The sequence below is a fragment of the Mobula birostris genome, chromosome 18 (genome assembly GCF_030028105.1).
Source record: "Mobula birostris isolate sMobBir1 chromosome 18, sMobBir1.hap1, whole genome shotgun sequence".
Classification (NCBI taxonomy): Eukaryota; Metazoa; Chordata; class Chondrichthyes; order Myliobatiformes; family Myliobatidae; genus Mobula; species Mobula birostris.
This window is the reverse complement of record NC_092387.1, coordinates 67,879,374-67,892,744: the sequence shown is the minus strand read 5'-3', so window position 1 is coordinate 67,892,744 and position 13,371 is coordinate 67,879,374. Positions and strand designations below refer to the sequence as shown.

Below are 13,371 nucleotides of genomic sequence, written 5' to 3'. Positions count from 1 at the left end.
CAATTATTTTGTTCTCCATTATACTTGTGTACTAGAAATGACATTAAACAATCTCGAATCTTAAATTAAAAGGTCATGCAACCTCCAGCGATTTACCTTGAGTAAACGCTTGTGAATACCACAGGATGATTCATGTGGAAGAACATGAAAACTTGAGCTGTAGAACCATTCAGAAAAGATAAAATCAGCTTGTTGTTGCCTTACCTGGTATCGCTGACATACAGGTGGGTGGTTAATGGTGGTAATGCATGGTTAAAAATAAAAAAGGATATGCAGCTGGTGTGCCTTACATCTGGTAAAATAAATACTTACTTCACTAAGTTCACTATCCTAGAGGACCAGAACCTTGTCGCAGGGTTTGGAGGCTGTGTGCCTTAATGACCCAGACAGCAATGCTGGCTGGAGTCAGGGCTTTACGCTTTGGTTCTTGGTAAGTTCACCCATGTCAAACAGGTCAAAGGATAGAGACAAGACTAAGAGTGGTCCACTGGTCTCCCAGGTTCAGGGGTTCCGTTCAAGGATAACAACATTGACTAGTTAAACAAAACTGATACGAAAACAGCAACGAAGAATCCTTCTCCATCTGAGTGTCATGGTATTCCTGAGTCTCCACCCAGAACTCGTATGGTTGACTGTTGTGAAAACTGAGAGGAAGCTACCAGCACAATGAAGGAAGCTCTGAACAATGCCAGAGATGGAGAACCTTCATTGCTGCCCTAAACTCCAGTAGCGAAATGAGCAGTAAGTAAATAAGTCACCGTCCATTCTCATAAACACCTGTAAACTATAAAAATACTATCATAAGGAGATATACGATCAGTGGTTACTTTAATAGGTACTGGAGATACCTAATAAAGTGATCACAGGATATATGTTTGTGGCCTTCTGCTGCCGTCCTCCATCCATTTCATGGTTTGATGTGTTGTGCATTCAGAGGTGCTCTTCTGCACACCACTGCATGGTTATCCGAGTTATTATCACCTTCCTGTCAGCTTGAACCAGTCTGGCCATTCTCCCTTGACTGCTGTCATTATACAAGGTGTTTTCACTCACTGAACTACCGCTCAATAGATTTTCTTTTGTTTTTTGCACCATTTTCTGTAAACACCAGAGACTACTGTGTGTGAAAATCCCAGATCAGCAGTTTCTGAAATACTCAAACCATTCCATCTGGCACCAACAATCATTCCACAATCAAAGTCATTTAAATCACATTTCTTCACCATTGTGATGGTTGGTCTGAATGCTTTTATGTATTGACCTGCTGTCACATGAATGGCTGGTTAGATATTTGCATTAACGAGCAGGTGTACAGGTGTACCTAATAAGTTGGCCACTGAGTGTAGATTGTTTTAGTGAGTGGACAAAGATATAATATAATGTATGAAATGTTAAATTAATAATAACTTCTCAGGAAAAATACACAGAACAAAATATTATGTAAATGGTGAAAGGCTACCCGGTTCTAACATAAAATAGTACATTTGTTTACTACTCTCACATGTCCCAAGGTATAGTGAAATACTTTGTTTTGCATGTTGTCCAAAATGTGGGGCTGTGATTACAAACATATCAACTGCAATCTTATTAAATGGTGGAGTGAACATGAAAGACCCTGTACCTAATCTGAATGCTCGTAGTACAACACGCCAAGGTGGCGAAGCTATTACAGCTCGGGTCATTAGCGGTCAGACTTTAATTCTGGTATCCTCTGTAAGCAAGTTTGTATGTACTTCCCTGCGTGTCAGTGGGTTTCCTCCAGATGCTCCAGTTTCCTCCCACCGCCCAAAGGCGTTACCAGTGAGTAAGTTAATTGGTCATTGTAAATTGTCCCATGATTAGTTTAGATTAAATTGGGGGGTTTCTGAGGCTGCTGAGTGGTGGGGCTCGAAGAGCCAGAAGGGTTTACTCCATGCTGTGTCTCTAAATAAATAAACAAGCTCCATTAGGATATTCTGATCTTGCAATTATTTCTCTGGGGAAAGGGTGAGAGAACCCTGACTACAAGACAGGAGTCAAAAAGATGTTCAATGTTTCAGGTTGAGACCTTTGATGAGATGCAGGGTCGCAACCCGAAATGCCTCCACAGATGCTGTCTGACCCATTGGATTCTACCAGGTTCACTCCAGAGTCCAGCATCAGTGTTGTTACCTCCTGAGGGAAAAGGAATCGGACAATAAGATCTTATTTTCTAATTTTATTGAGAGATACAGTGCAGAGAAACCCTACGCATTCCATGGGGAGGAGGTACTGAGGTACAGGTGACATCAGAACTGAACTCCAAACTCCAACGCCCCGAGCTGCGATGGCATTGTGCTAACCACTACACTATCGTAACATCTGGTTATGAAGAGAATAAACTAAAAATCATTTTTTAAAAATGGTGCCGATGCTGGGAGTCTGAAATAAAATGGTGGAAACACTCAGCAGGTCTTTAACCTGAAAAGTTAGCTCTGTTTCTCTCTCTACAGATACTGTCTGACCTGCTCAGTGTTTCTAATGTTTCCCATCTTTGTCTTAGCTTAAATCAAAGCTTACAACCTCCCTTCAGTTTCAAACTGAGCCTTCAATGTACTGACCGATATATTGAAGCCATGCTTTTGTTGCTGACTCTTCCCAGAGTGGAGAGAGCTCAGAAATGTCAATGACCTTTTCACTGGAGCCCTGCTTTACAGAGAGGTCTATCTTGTAGTAGTCCTCCAGGGTTGATCTTCTCTGTACCATGAGATGATTCCACACCCACTCAACCAAATCGAAAACTTCTCGGTGAACTTGCAATTCAAAGCACAAAGAACATCTCAATAAAAACACTGCATTCGTTGTTACTCCACTGATTGCATACAAACCTATATACAACGTGGCACATGGGTGAAAGACAAACTGAGGGCTATGTAGGAGGGAAGGATCAGGAAAGGGTTGGCACAACGTTGTGGGTCAAAGGACCTGTACAATGCTGTACTGCTCAATGTTCTTAATGTGCTTGGGGAACTCAGCGAGCTGAGAGCATCTGTGGAGAGGAAGGAACTGCGGACAATGGGAGTAGGCAGTTTAAATGGTTCGGTACAGACTAGTGTTAAAATTTTCTATGACTCTGACTCAAAACAAGCTCTTTTCCCACTCTCACACAGGTTGAGAGAGATAATAAATCAGCCATGGTGGAACAGGCCTGAAGCCCTGATGCTGCTCCCATATCTATGTTCTCATGGTCTGTGGTGAGGATAATCTGCATTGGGTAAAGGTCACAGGTCAAAACCAACAACTGAACAATTACATGTAACAGACATCACATGGAAGTGAATTCACTAAATTCTGGGTGAAAATGACAATGAACCCTGTCAAATCACAGCAAATATTCACCCGGGTCGCTCGTTTTTCAGGGAGAGAACTAGGCATTGCTATCAAGTGTGGTCGATGTGATTCCAGCCCCACCCCTCGTTAATGTCTCTGGGTCAGTTCCCATCACCACACTCCCAGATCCAGTATCCTGCCTGAAATATGTACACACCTAAGAAAATTAAATCCCTCACCACCAATAGATTTCTGAACGGACAATCAATTCATGTACACTACCTCAGTATTTTTCTCTTTTTATACTACTTAATTTAATTTGCAATACATATAAATATACATATATTTCCTACTGTAATTTATATGTATTGAAATATATTGCTGTCAAAAACAATATATTTCACAACATCTGCCAGCGATATTAAACCTGATTCTGATTCTGGAGCTCAGAAGACAAATTGTTTGATAATTAATTAATCATTTATTCATTTTCTCTGAAAAGACAGTCCTTACCACTGTGCGTGTGGAAAGATTCGAAGGATCCATCATATTGCTCGCTGCTTGCTGCGGATTGTAAAATCCAGGAGGCCTTTTTGCTGCCAGTTCCCACTCCAAAGCCCTCAGGATAACTGTAAAATGGAATAAGATAAGCTCGTACCAGAGGAACCATCCAATGGAAACAGTATATCAATGGGAGTAAATCAGGTGGCCCGTTTTGTCTCAGCAGATGGGTCACTCAGTTAACGTCCTTTAAGCACGATACAGGAACATAACAGAATCAATGTAAAGTCTCACCCAACAGGGAGGACGCAACCAACATAGAAAAAAACAACAGCAAACTGTGCAAATACAAAAAGAAGGAAAAAAGCTAAATAACAATTAAAATAAAGAAATAAGCAATAAATATCAAGAACATGAGATGAAAAGTCATTGAAAGTGAGTCCAATTCAGCTGAGTGAAGTCATCCCCTGTGACTCAAGAACCTGAAGGTTGAGGGGTAGTAACTGTTACTGAATCTGGTGGTGTGGGACCTGAGGCTCCTGTACCTTCTTCATGATGGCAGCAGTAAGAAGAGAGCATGGCCTGCATGGTGGAGGTCCTTGATGATGAAAGTTGCTTTCCTGCAACAGAGGTCCATGTAGATGTGCTCAATGGTGGGCAGGGCTGGGCCATATTCACTTCTCCAAGTCTGATCTAATTAGAGCTTTATAAACTTGCAACAATATCTTGCAGCACTTAAACTCATTCTCCTGACTAATGAAGGCCAACATAACCATAATCCAATGATCCATCGATCACTGCTCCCCATCGACCTCATGATCCAATGATCATTACTCCCCTAGTGTGGTCTAACCAGGGTTTTATAGAGCTGCAACATTAACTCACAGCTCTTGAACTCAATCCCCCAATTAATGAAGACCAACAAACCATACATCTACTTAACAGGGGGTCTGTTTGTGTTTAATGGTAGATATCTAAACATAGTGATTAGAATAAAGAATGCAGACAAGCTGGAGGCACTGATAAGACTGATGGGAGCACGATATGTTAGTTATCATAGAATCGTGGTTTAAATGGGAGTAGTTTAATCTTCCTAATTTCAGGTTTTCAGGGACAATAAGGAGCGGAGCGGGAAATAAAAATGGAAAGGTAGGAGCAGGAATGAAAGCAGGGAGAAAATGTTAGCAGGTCCCCAAATCTGGAGAGATGAGCTGAACAAAGAACCTAAATGGAGTAAGTATAATACTGGGAGAGTATCTCTGAATCCAAGGGTAAAGGGAGGAGAAGATGGCGGCGCGACACAGCTCACAGCAGCCACTCTGGTGAATGATATCTGTTATCTGTCGAGTAGGGTGCCGTGCACAATCCTGATTTGATGGAGACAGACGTGAGAGTACAGAGGAACATCCGGTGAAACTTCTGAAATGCCTGTTTCGCCACCGCTGCTACTGTGTGATCCAGAATCTCCGGAGGGGAAGGCCCCGAGTCCTCGGCTTTGCTTGATGCTCAGCAGCCGGGGCGAGGTCAAGGACCTCAGCAGAGATGGTGCTCGGTGTCGGTGCTCGGAGGGCTGGTTGGAGGCTCGAAGTTTTCAGACGGACTCAGAGTCGGCTGTGGTCGGGTGCTTCCAGTGAATCAGCAAGTTTGCAGCACTTCCATCTGCGTGAGATGATGGGCTATCGGTCCGTGAGACTTTTTTTACTGTGCTCATGCTCTGCTCTTTATCAAATTATGGTATTGCTTTGCACTGTTGTAACTATATGTTATAATTATATGGTTTTGTCAGTTAGTCTTGGTTTGTCCCGTGTTTCTGTGATATCTTTCTGGAGAAACATTGTAACATTTTTTAATGCACGCATTTCTAAACGACAATAAACGAGAATTGAGTGTCCTCATAATCTAATCTAATCTAATAATATAATCTAAACAAATGCTCAGAGAGAACTGGAGAGGGACCTGGGCTGTGATGGTGGGGATGTCAGGGATTGGCATGTTAACTGGTAGAAGGCAGTATAAAAAGTACTGAGGACACTGACTTCCTCAAGTCATCTCTGCAGCAAGCCCAATGAGAGAAGCAACAATTCTGGATCTAGTTTTAAGATTTTTACTCCCTCACATTGTGGAATGGATGTAAGATTTAAATAAATTCTAAAAAATGTAAAAATGTAGGGAACAATGTAGGGAGCTTAGGAGAGACAATGGTGCCTCATGGCGATCCTTTGCTTGCATCTTCAGAAACAGCTCTATTTTCATCTTTAATATCTTTATTTTTCCCTTTCAGGGGTCTTTTGAAGACCCTGACCTGGAGTTAAACGCTGACTTCGGTTCTTCACGGGAATGGGACCTGCTCTCAGGGTCTCATGACTGGCTGTTATTCGATATGCCAAGGATGCAGCCTCAGAGATCAGCTCGCCTTTGGAGTTTCTGGATTTCGTGGCTCTGGAGGCAGGCGGTCTCCAGGTCAGTGCCTCTGCAGGGAATCGGTGTGTCATAGGAGACGGAAGATCGAAAGCAACAAGCTGGCAGCTGGTTGTGTGCCCAGAGACCGGAGTTCTTTGGGCACAGAGCTTGGAAAAAGCAACGCCACAGACTTTTAACATCGTAAGTCAGCGAGTTGTTTGTTATGTCTCCTCTCTCACTGTGAAATGGAAACATCTCTTTTTCTCTTATTAGGGAGAGAGACAGCCTGTGGTTTGTCGAATTACCGGGTGAACGAGTAGTCTTTGGGGTACTGCAAGTCTGTGACTTTATTGATGCTTTGCTGCACGCCTGAGTGCTCGATGGGGGGCGCTGATGCCTTTTTTTGCCAGTGGGGGGGAGGGGGATCATTGCTTTGCTGCTGCTTACGTGTGAGAGGGGAGAGCTGGGGGGGGGGGGCTTTGGGGTTCTAACACCTAACTGTCATTCATTCTTTGGGGCACTCCTCTGTTTTCATGGATGGTTGCGAGGAAAAAGCATTTCAGGATGTATATTGTAACATTTCTCTGACATTAAATGTACCTTTGAAACCTTTGAAACAAGGAGCAAGAAGGAGTATCAGTGGGAAAACATTCTGTGATAGTGATCACAATGCAAAAACCACAAGCAAATAGGAGTAGGCCATTCACCCCCTCAGCCTTCCCCTCCCCTATTCAATGTGATCATGGCTGATCTGCTCCAGCTCTCCAATTCCTCTCTATGCCAGTTCCCCATATGTCAAACAACGATCTACCTCCTGGTTAAATACAACCAGTGATCCATCCTCCACAGCCCTCCAGATCAGAAAATTCTAGAGATTCAATTCCAAAACAACTCAATTGTCTTGATTGTGCCACCAGGTTCCTTCTTCTGAGTGCTTCCTATCAGTGGGAATAGTCCAACCTCTACTCTTCGGTCCCTTGGAATCTCATATTTCAGTCAGATTGCCCCTTGTTCTTCTAAACTCTAAAGATAACAGAACTAACTTCTTAAGACACTCCTGATATGACAACTGGCGAATCTCTTTTGGACTACAGGGTTTGTGAAACGTCATTGATGTTTGTTTATCTCGCCTACTTGGGGTGCCATGGTTGTGTAGCAGCTAGCCTAATGCTATTACAGCACCAGTTATCATGTTCAGTTCTGCTGCTGTCTGTACGGGGTTTGTATGGTCTCTCCATGACCACGTGGGTATACATGTGTAAGACTGAATGACAATAACTTGAACATGAACTTGTTTACCTTCCAGTTTTAATCTGACAAAGGCAATGGGTGAGGCAAATGATGAAAGACAAGCTGGAGTTGTATGTTGCAAAAACCACATCCCATTGTTCTTGCAGGAATTTCAGAGTGTTCAACAGGATGAGTAAGTCCATGGACGATTGTCTAGGCCTCGACAGGCAGTATAGGATTGCTCTGTTTAGACTGCTATACAGGCTGCTCACAACATGATCTTTCTGGGAATAAACAAGCTCCATCACCTAAGGAAAGGAAGAAAAAGCACAAGTAATCAGATTCCAGAGTTCTGTAAATTAAGGAAAAGATTCAAGATTGTTTAATGTCATTTCCAGCACACTAATGTAAACGAGAACAAAATAATTGTTACTCCAGATCCAACGCAGAACAAAAAAATCCAATAAGATAAAGACACAATCATAATAAAGATACAATAAATAGTAGGTAGAGGTGTTGATCTGCCTTACTGCTTGGGGAAAGTAACTGTTTTTATTTGTTTAGCTTTATTTGTCACATGTACATCAAAACATACAGTAAAATGCATCTTTGCGTCAAATCGAATCAGCGAGAATTGTGAGTTGTGCAGGGGGCAGCCTGTAAGTGTCAGCAGTTTTCCAGTGCCAACATAGCAGGCCACAACTCACTAACCTTAACCCATAAGGCTTTGGAATGTGGGAGGAAACCGGAGCACCTGGAGGAAACCCACGCAGTCATGGAGAGAATGTACAAGCTCCTTATGAACAGCGGCAGGAATCAATCCTCAATCATTTCCCACCAGTGGAGTCTTTTCAACATCTTCTCTCTCTTGGCCCCATGGAATCTCATATTCCACTGAGTTTACCCCTCATTCTTAGAACATAGAACATAGAAAACCTACAGCACACTACAGGCTCTTCGGCCCACAAAATTATGTCAAACATGTCCTTACCTTAGAAATTACTAGGCTTACGTATAGCCCTCTATTTTTCTAAGCTCCATTTCCCTATCCAAAAGTCTCTTAAAAGACCCTATCATATCCCCCTCCACCAGCGTTGCCAGCAGCCCATTCCACGCACTCACCACTCTCTGTGTAAAAAACTTACCCCTGACATCTCCTCTGTACCTACTCCCCAGCACCTTAAACCTGTGTCCTCTTGTGGCAACCATTTCAGCCCTGGGAAAAAGCCTCTGACTATCCACACGATCAATGCCTCTCGTTCTCCTAAACTCCAAAGATAACAAAACTAACTTCTCAAGCTGCTCGTCATACCTGGTAGCAGCAGAGCACAGCAGGGAACTTACTTAACAACTGGCCACTGCCAAAGGATCAGTAACTTCAGAAACGTTTCATATTGACGTTTATTTTAATATTTAATCTGTTATATTTTAGTCTGTCTTTAATAATTGTGTTTATTCTTCGGTAGTATTGTATGCAGTTCTGGTCACAAGAAAGATATTATTAAGATTGAAAAAGCACAAAGAAAATTTATAAGGAGTTGTCAGGACTTGAGAACCTGGGTTATAAGGAAAGATTGTTTGGTAGCTTGTTCCACACTCTTACAACCCTCTCAGTGAAGAAGTTACCCCTCATGTACCCTTTAAACTTTTCACCTTTCGCCTTTAACCCATGACCGCCAGTTATAGTCCCACTCAACCTCTGTGGCAAAAGCCTGCTTGCATTTACCCTATCTATATCCCTCATAAATTTGTATATCTCTATCAAATCTCCCCTCAATCTTCTACATTTCAAACAATAAAGTCCTAACCATTTAAGCTTTCCTTATAACTCAGGTCCTCCAATCCCAGCAACATCCTTGTAAGTTTTCTTTGCACTCTTTCAACATTGTTTACATCTTTCCTGTAGGTAGGTGACCTAAACTGCACACAATACTACAAATTAGGCTCACCAGCATCTTACACAACTTCAACATAACATCCCATCTCCTGTACTCAATACTTTGATTTACGAAGGCCAATTTGCCAAAAGCTTTCTTAACAACCTTATCTAGCTCGGATGCCACTTTCAGTGAATTATGGACCTGTATTCCCAGATCCCTTTGTTCTGCCACATTCCTCAGTGCCCTAGCTTTCACTGTAGAAGACCTACCCTGGTTGGTCCTACTGAAAGGCAAAACCTCGCACTTTTCTGCATTAATTCCATCTTCCATTTTTAATGCATTTTTCCGGCTGTCTAGATCCCACTGCAAGCTATGATTGCCTTCCTCACTGTCCATTACACCCCCAATCCTGGTGTCACGCGCAAATTTGCAGATTCTGTTAACCATTTTATTATCCAGATCGTTGATGTAGATGCAAACAACAACGGACGCAGCACTGATCCCTGCAGTGCACCACTAGTCACAGAGCTTCAGTCAGAGGGGCAACCATCTACTACCACTCACAAACAAGAGAAAATCTGCAGATGCTGCAAATCCAAGCAACACACACAAAATGCTGGAGGAACTCAGCAGGCCAGGCAGCAATCTATAGAATATGAGTGCAATTGACATTTTGGGCTGAGATCCTTCAGCAAGACTGGAGAAAAAGTGCTGAGGAGTAGATTTTAAAGTTGGGGGGAAGGGAGAGAGAAACACAAGGTGACAGGTGAAACCTGAAGGGGAAGGGATGAAGTAAAGAGCTGGGAAATTGATTGGTGAAAGAGATACAGGACTAGAGAAGCAGGTTAATTGTCATTCAACCATACATGAATACCCATGAATACAGCCAGACGAAACATTACTACTCTGGGCCAAGATACAAAGCACAGTACCAACAGTCATACACAGTGCAAGGTATGTACATGTATCAGTCTCACAAAAAAACATAGAGTCCAAATCCTTGAGTTCACGACTGTGACAACAGTCTGCAGTCGAACACAATAAATCTTGTCTTCCGCTGAGTGAACACTGCGGGGGTAGGCGGGGGGGTGGGCGTGTGAGCACCAACTCCAACATGTACACCGCACCACTCCGGCACGCCGATAGAGCATACCATCTCCGACGCCTCCCTCCTGGGTGGCCACAAACAGGCAACACCGCCCCTTGAGGTCTTGCCCTCAACACAACCAAGACCATGCAGCTCCCCACCATCCGCCAATCAGACTTGCAGAACTCCACATTAACAATGTCCAACAGGGTCTTGCGACCACAAGAAAAGCAATTACTCACAGTTAGGCAGCACACCACCTTCACACACCGACACCTCTCTAACACAGTCAGCAGCACGATCCACACCTATTCCAGCCCCTTCAGTTTTGCTGCCAACAAGCAACTCATTGATCAGGTAGACCTGCAGTACTTTCAGTTCTTAATCTCCAGCAGGGTTTTGCAATCATAAAAAATATATTTAAAAAAGGCAAATAACACCCTGGGTTGGCCCCGAAGAAGCCGCTGCGTCTGAGCGCATTGCCATCTTTCCTCCTCTTTGCTCTTGTAACTCTTAATAAACCAATCGTAAGCAACAAGTTTTATGCCTCATTCATGACTTCTGAAGAATCTCCAGATCACAAAAAATCAGGATCCAACAGGAGGTAGTCCATTTGTTACCCTGGCCGAAGCTGTATTACAAATTCAACACACATTGTAGATATACTAAGTCAACATGAAACTGAGAATTTTAGATATTTTCTTTTTGCATATTTTTATCAGCCAATATTGGCTTTAACATCTTGATTTAAATAGAAGCACATTCTTATCTTAAGTACTTTATTGAACAAGCAAGGCACCGTACCTTACAGATCTGTTTGGTGAGGAAATGGAGGATCTGCTCAGGGTTCACATCAAGCATTCTGGCGTACAACTTGTCAACAACTCTTTGGCTAAAATAGATAATATTTCCAAACAGTATGACCAATTTCCCTTCAGAGGTGCCTTGTGTCTGACCTGGTTCTAAGAAAATATGGAGTGATAATAATTCATTAGACCATAGTTTAATTGCATAGTTAGTCACACATGAAGCATCTATGGAGAAGAATAAACAGTCTACGTTTATTCCTGTTTAGTCTGTTTAATCCTTTCCATAGATGCTGCCTGACCTGCTGAGTTTCTCCAGCATTTGTGTTCATAGTCACACACAAAGGACTCTTTAATACAACTCAGCAGAACTTCTAATTTAAAGTTCAAGTTCAAGCTTAATTGTCATTCAACCATACATGAATACAAATGAACGCAGCCAAACTAAACTGTTCCTCTGGGGCCAAGTGCAAAAGCACGGTACCAAAAGTCACACACAGCACAAGGCACATGGAATTATGATAGAAGTTTACGGAGATTTGACGTGTCACCCCAAGCTTTGACTAACTTCTATGGATGCACAGTGGAGAGAATCCTAACCAGTTGTTCCACAGTCTGTATGCAAACATCAGTGCCCAAAAGGCTACAGAAAGTGGTGGATGCAGTCTAGTCCATCACAGAAAACTCCCTACCCGCTACTGAGCACATTTACAGAGAGCACTGCCCCAAGAAAGCAGCATCCATCATCAAGAATCTCCAGCATCCAGACCATGCTACAGGCATCAGGCAGGAGGTACAGGGTCCTTAGTTTCTACACTGTTAGGTTCAGGAATCAAAGCCAATAGACATGGTTATGTCAGAGAGTTGTGGGACAGGACAATTCCAGACATGTACAGAAGTGAGGCCACGGAGGAATTAAACAACAAGAGACAGTCTAGCTCAGAGCACAAGGACAACGGAAGAACAGAAATTGCACTGACTCAGGATAGAGCAGCATTTCGGAACACCATCAAGTAATGAAGGAATTTGTCTCTGACTAACCATTTCTGAGCAAGGGATTTACCAAAGGATGTTCCTCGATGGTAATGTGAAATACCTCCATGATGAAGAGCAACATCTCAGTTTGGAATGTCTTCCTCTGCTCTTCACTGACTTTCTCCGGTAACCCCTGCAGTAAAAGGAACAGGTATAGGAATTATATCAAACATTGTTTACGAAACAGCTTTTGATAGTAATGTGTGAACATGAGCAAATTCATACAGGTGTACTGTAGAGAACATTCTGACTGGTTGCATCACCGCCTGATATGGAAGCTCCCATACACAGGATCGCAAGGGGCTGCGGAGAGCTGTAGGCTCGGCCAGTTCTGTCACGGGCTATCACACATCATTGAGGACACCTTCAAGAGCCAGGGCCTCAAAAAGCCAACATTCATCATTCAAGACCATCAACATCCAGGGCATACCCTTTTCACGTTACCACCGTCAGGGAGGAGTTACAGGAGCCTGAAAAGACACACTCAATGTTTCAGGAACAACTTCTCCACCATCAGATTTCTGAATGGTCCATGGACCCATCAGCTCTTGCAGGCTGCCCCCACTACAAACCTCGCAGATTGGATTTGATGCAAACAACATATGTTTGTTTCAATGTTTCGATGCAAATGTGACAAATAAGGCTAATCTCTATCTTTAAAGCTATCTCACCATTCCTCTTTTATTTATTTATTTTTATTGCAACCTGATAATTTTGTTAAGTCTTACACTGTACTGGCTGCAGCAAAACAACAAATTTCACAACATACATTAGTGATAATAAACCTGATTCTGATTTTGAGGTGAGTTTGTGGAGATTTGGTACATCACCAAAGATCTCACAAATTTCACTCACAGATATACCATGGAGAGCATTCTAACTGGCTGCATTATCCTCTGGTATGGAGGGTGGGTGGAGTGGGGCTAGAACACAGGACTGAAATAAGATGCAGAGTTGTAAACCCATCACGGGTACCAGCCTCCATGGTATCCAAGACATCTTCAAGGAGCGATGCCTCAAAAAGGTGGCGTCCATCACTAAGGACCTCCTCTCTCAGTGCTACCATCAAGGAGGAGGTACAGGTGCCTGAAGGCACAGTCACTTCACTTTCAATCTTTTTTTATTGATTTAAAAGAATAAGGGT

At 42.8% G+C, this 13,371-nt stretch overlaps 1 protein-coding gene across 5 annotated transcripts in view; it reads right to left on the bottom strand.

The window, feature by feature from the left end:
* wdfy4 (WDFY family member 4) overlaps positions 1 to 13,371 on the bottom strand; it is a 358,785-nt gene that overhangs the window by 177,411 nt on the left and 168,003 nt on the right. For all 5 annotated transcript variants that reach the window (XM_072282880.1, XM_072282882.1, XM_072282881.1 and 2 more), the window contains 5 exons: positions 12,234 to 12,360; positions 11,191 to 11,348; positions 7,489 to 7,727; positions 3,802 to 3,917; positions 2,580 to 2,771 (listed from right to left, as the gene is read on the bottom strand). In XM_072282880.1, coding sequence (XP_072138981.1) covers positions 2,580 to 2,771; positions 3,802 to 3,917; positions 7,489 to 7,727; positions 11,191 to 11,348; positions 12,234 to 12,360 — 832 coding nt within the window. The remainder of the gene's footprint in view (positions 1 to 2,579; positions 2,772 to 3,801; positions 3,918 to 7,488; positions 7,728 to 11,190; positions 11,349 to 12,233; positions 12,361 to 13,371) is intronic.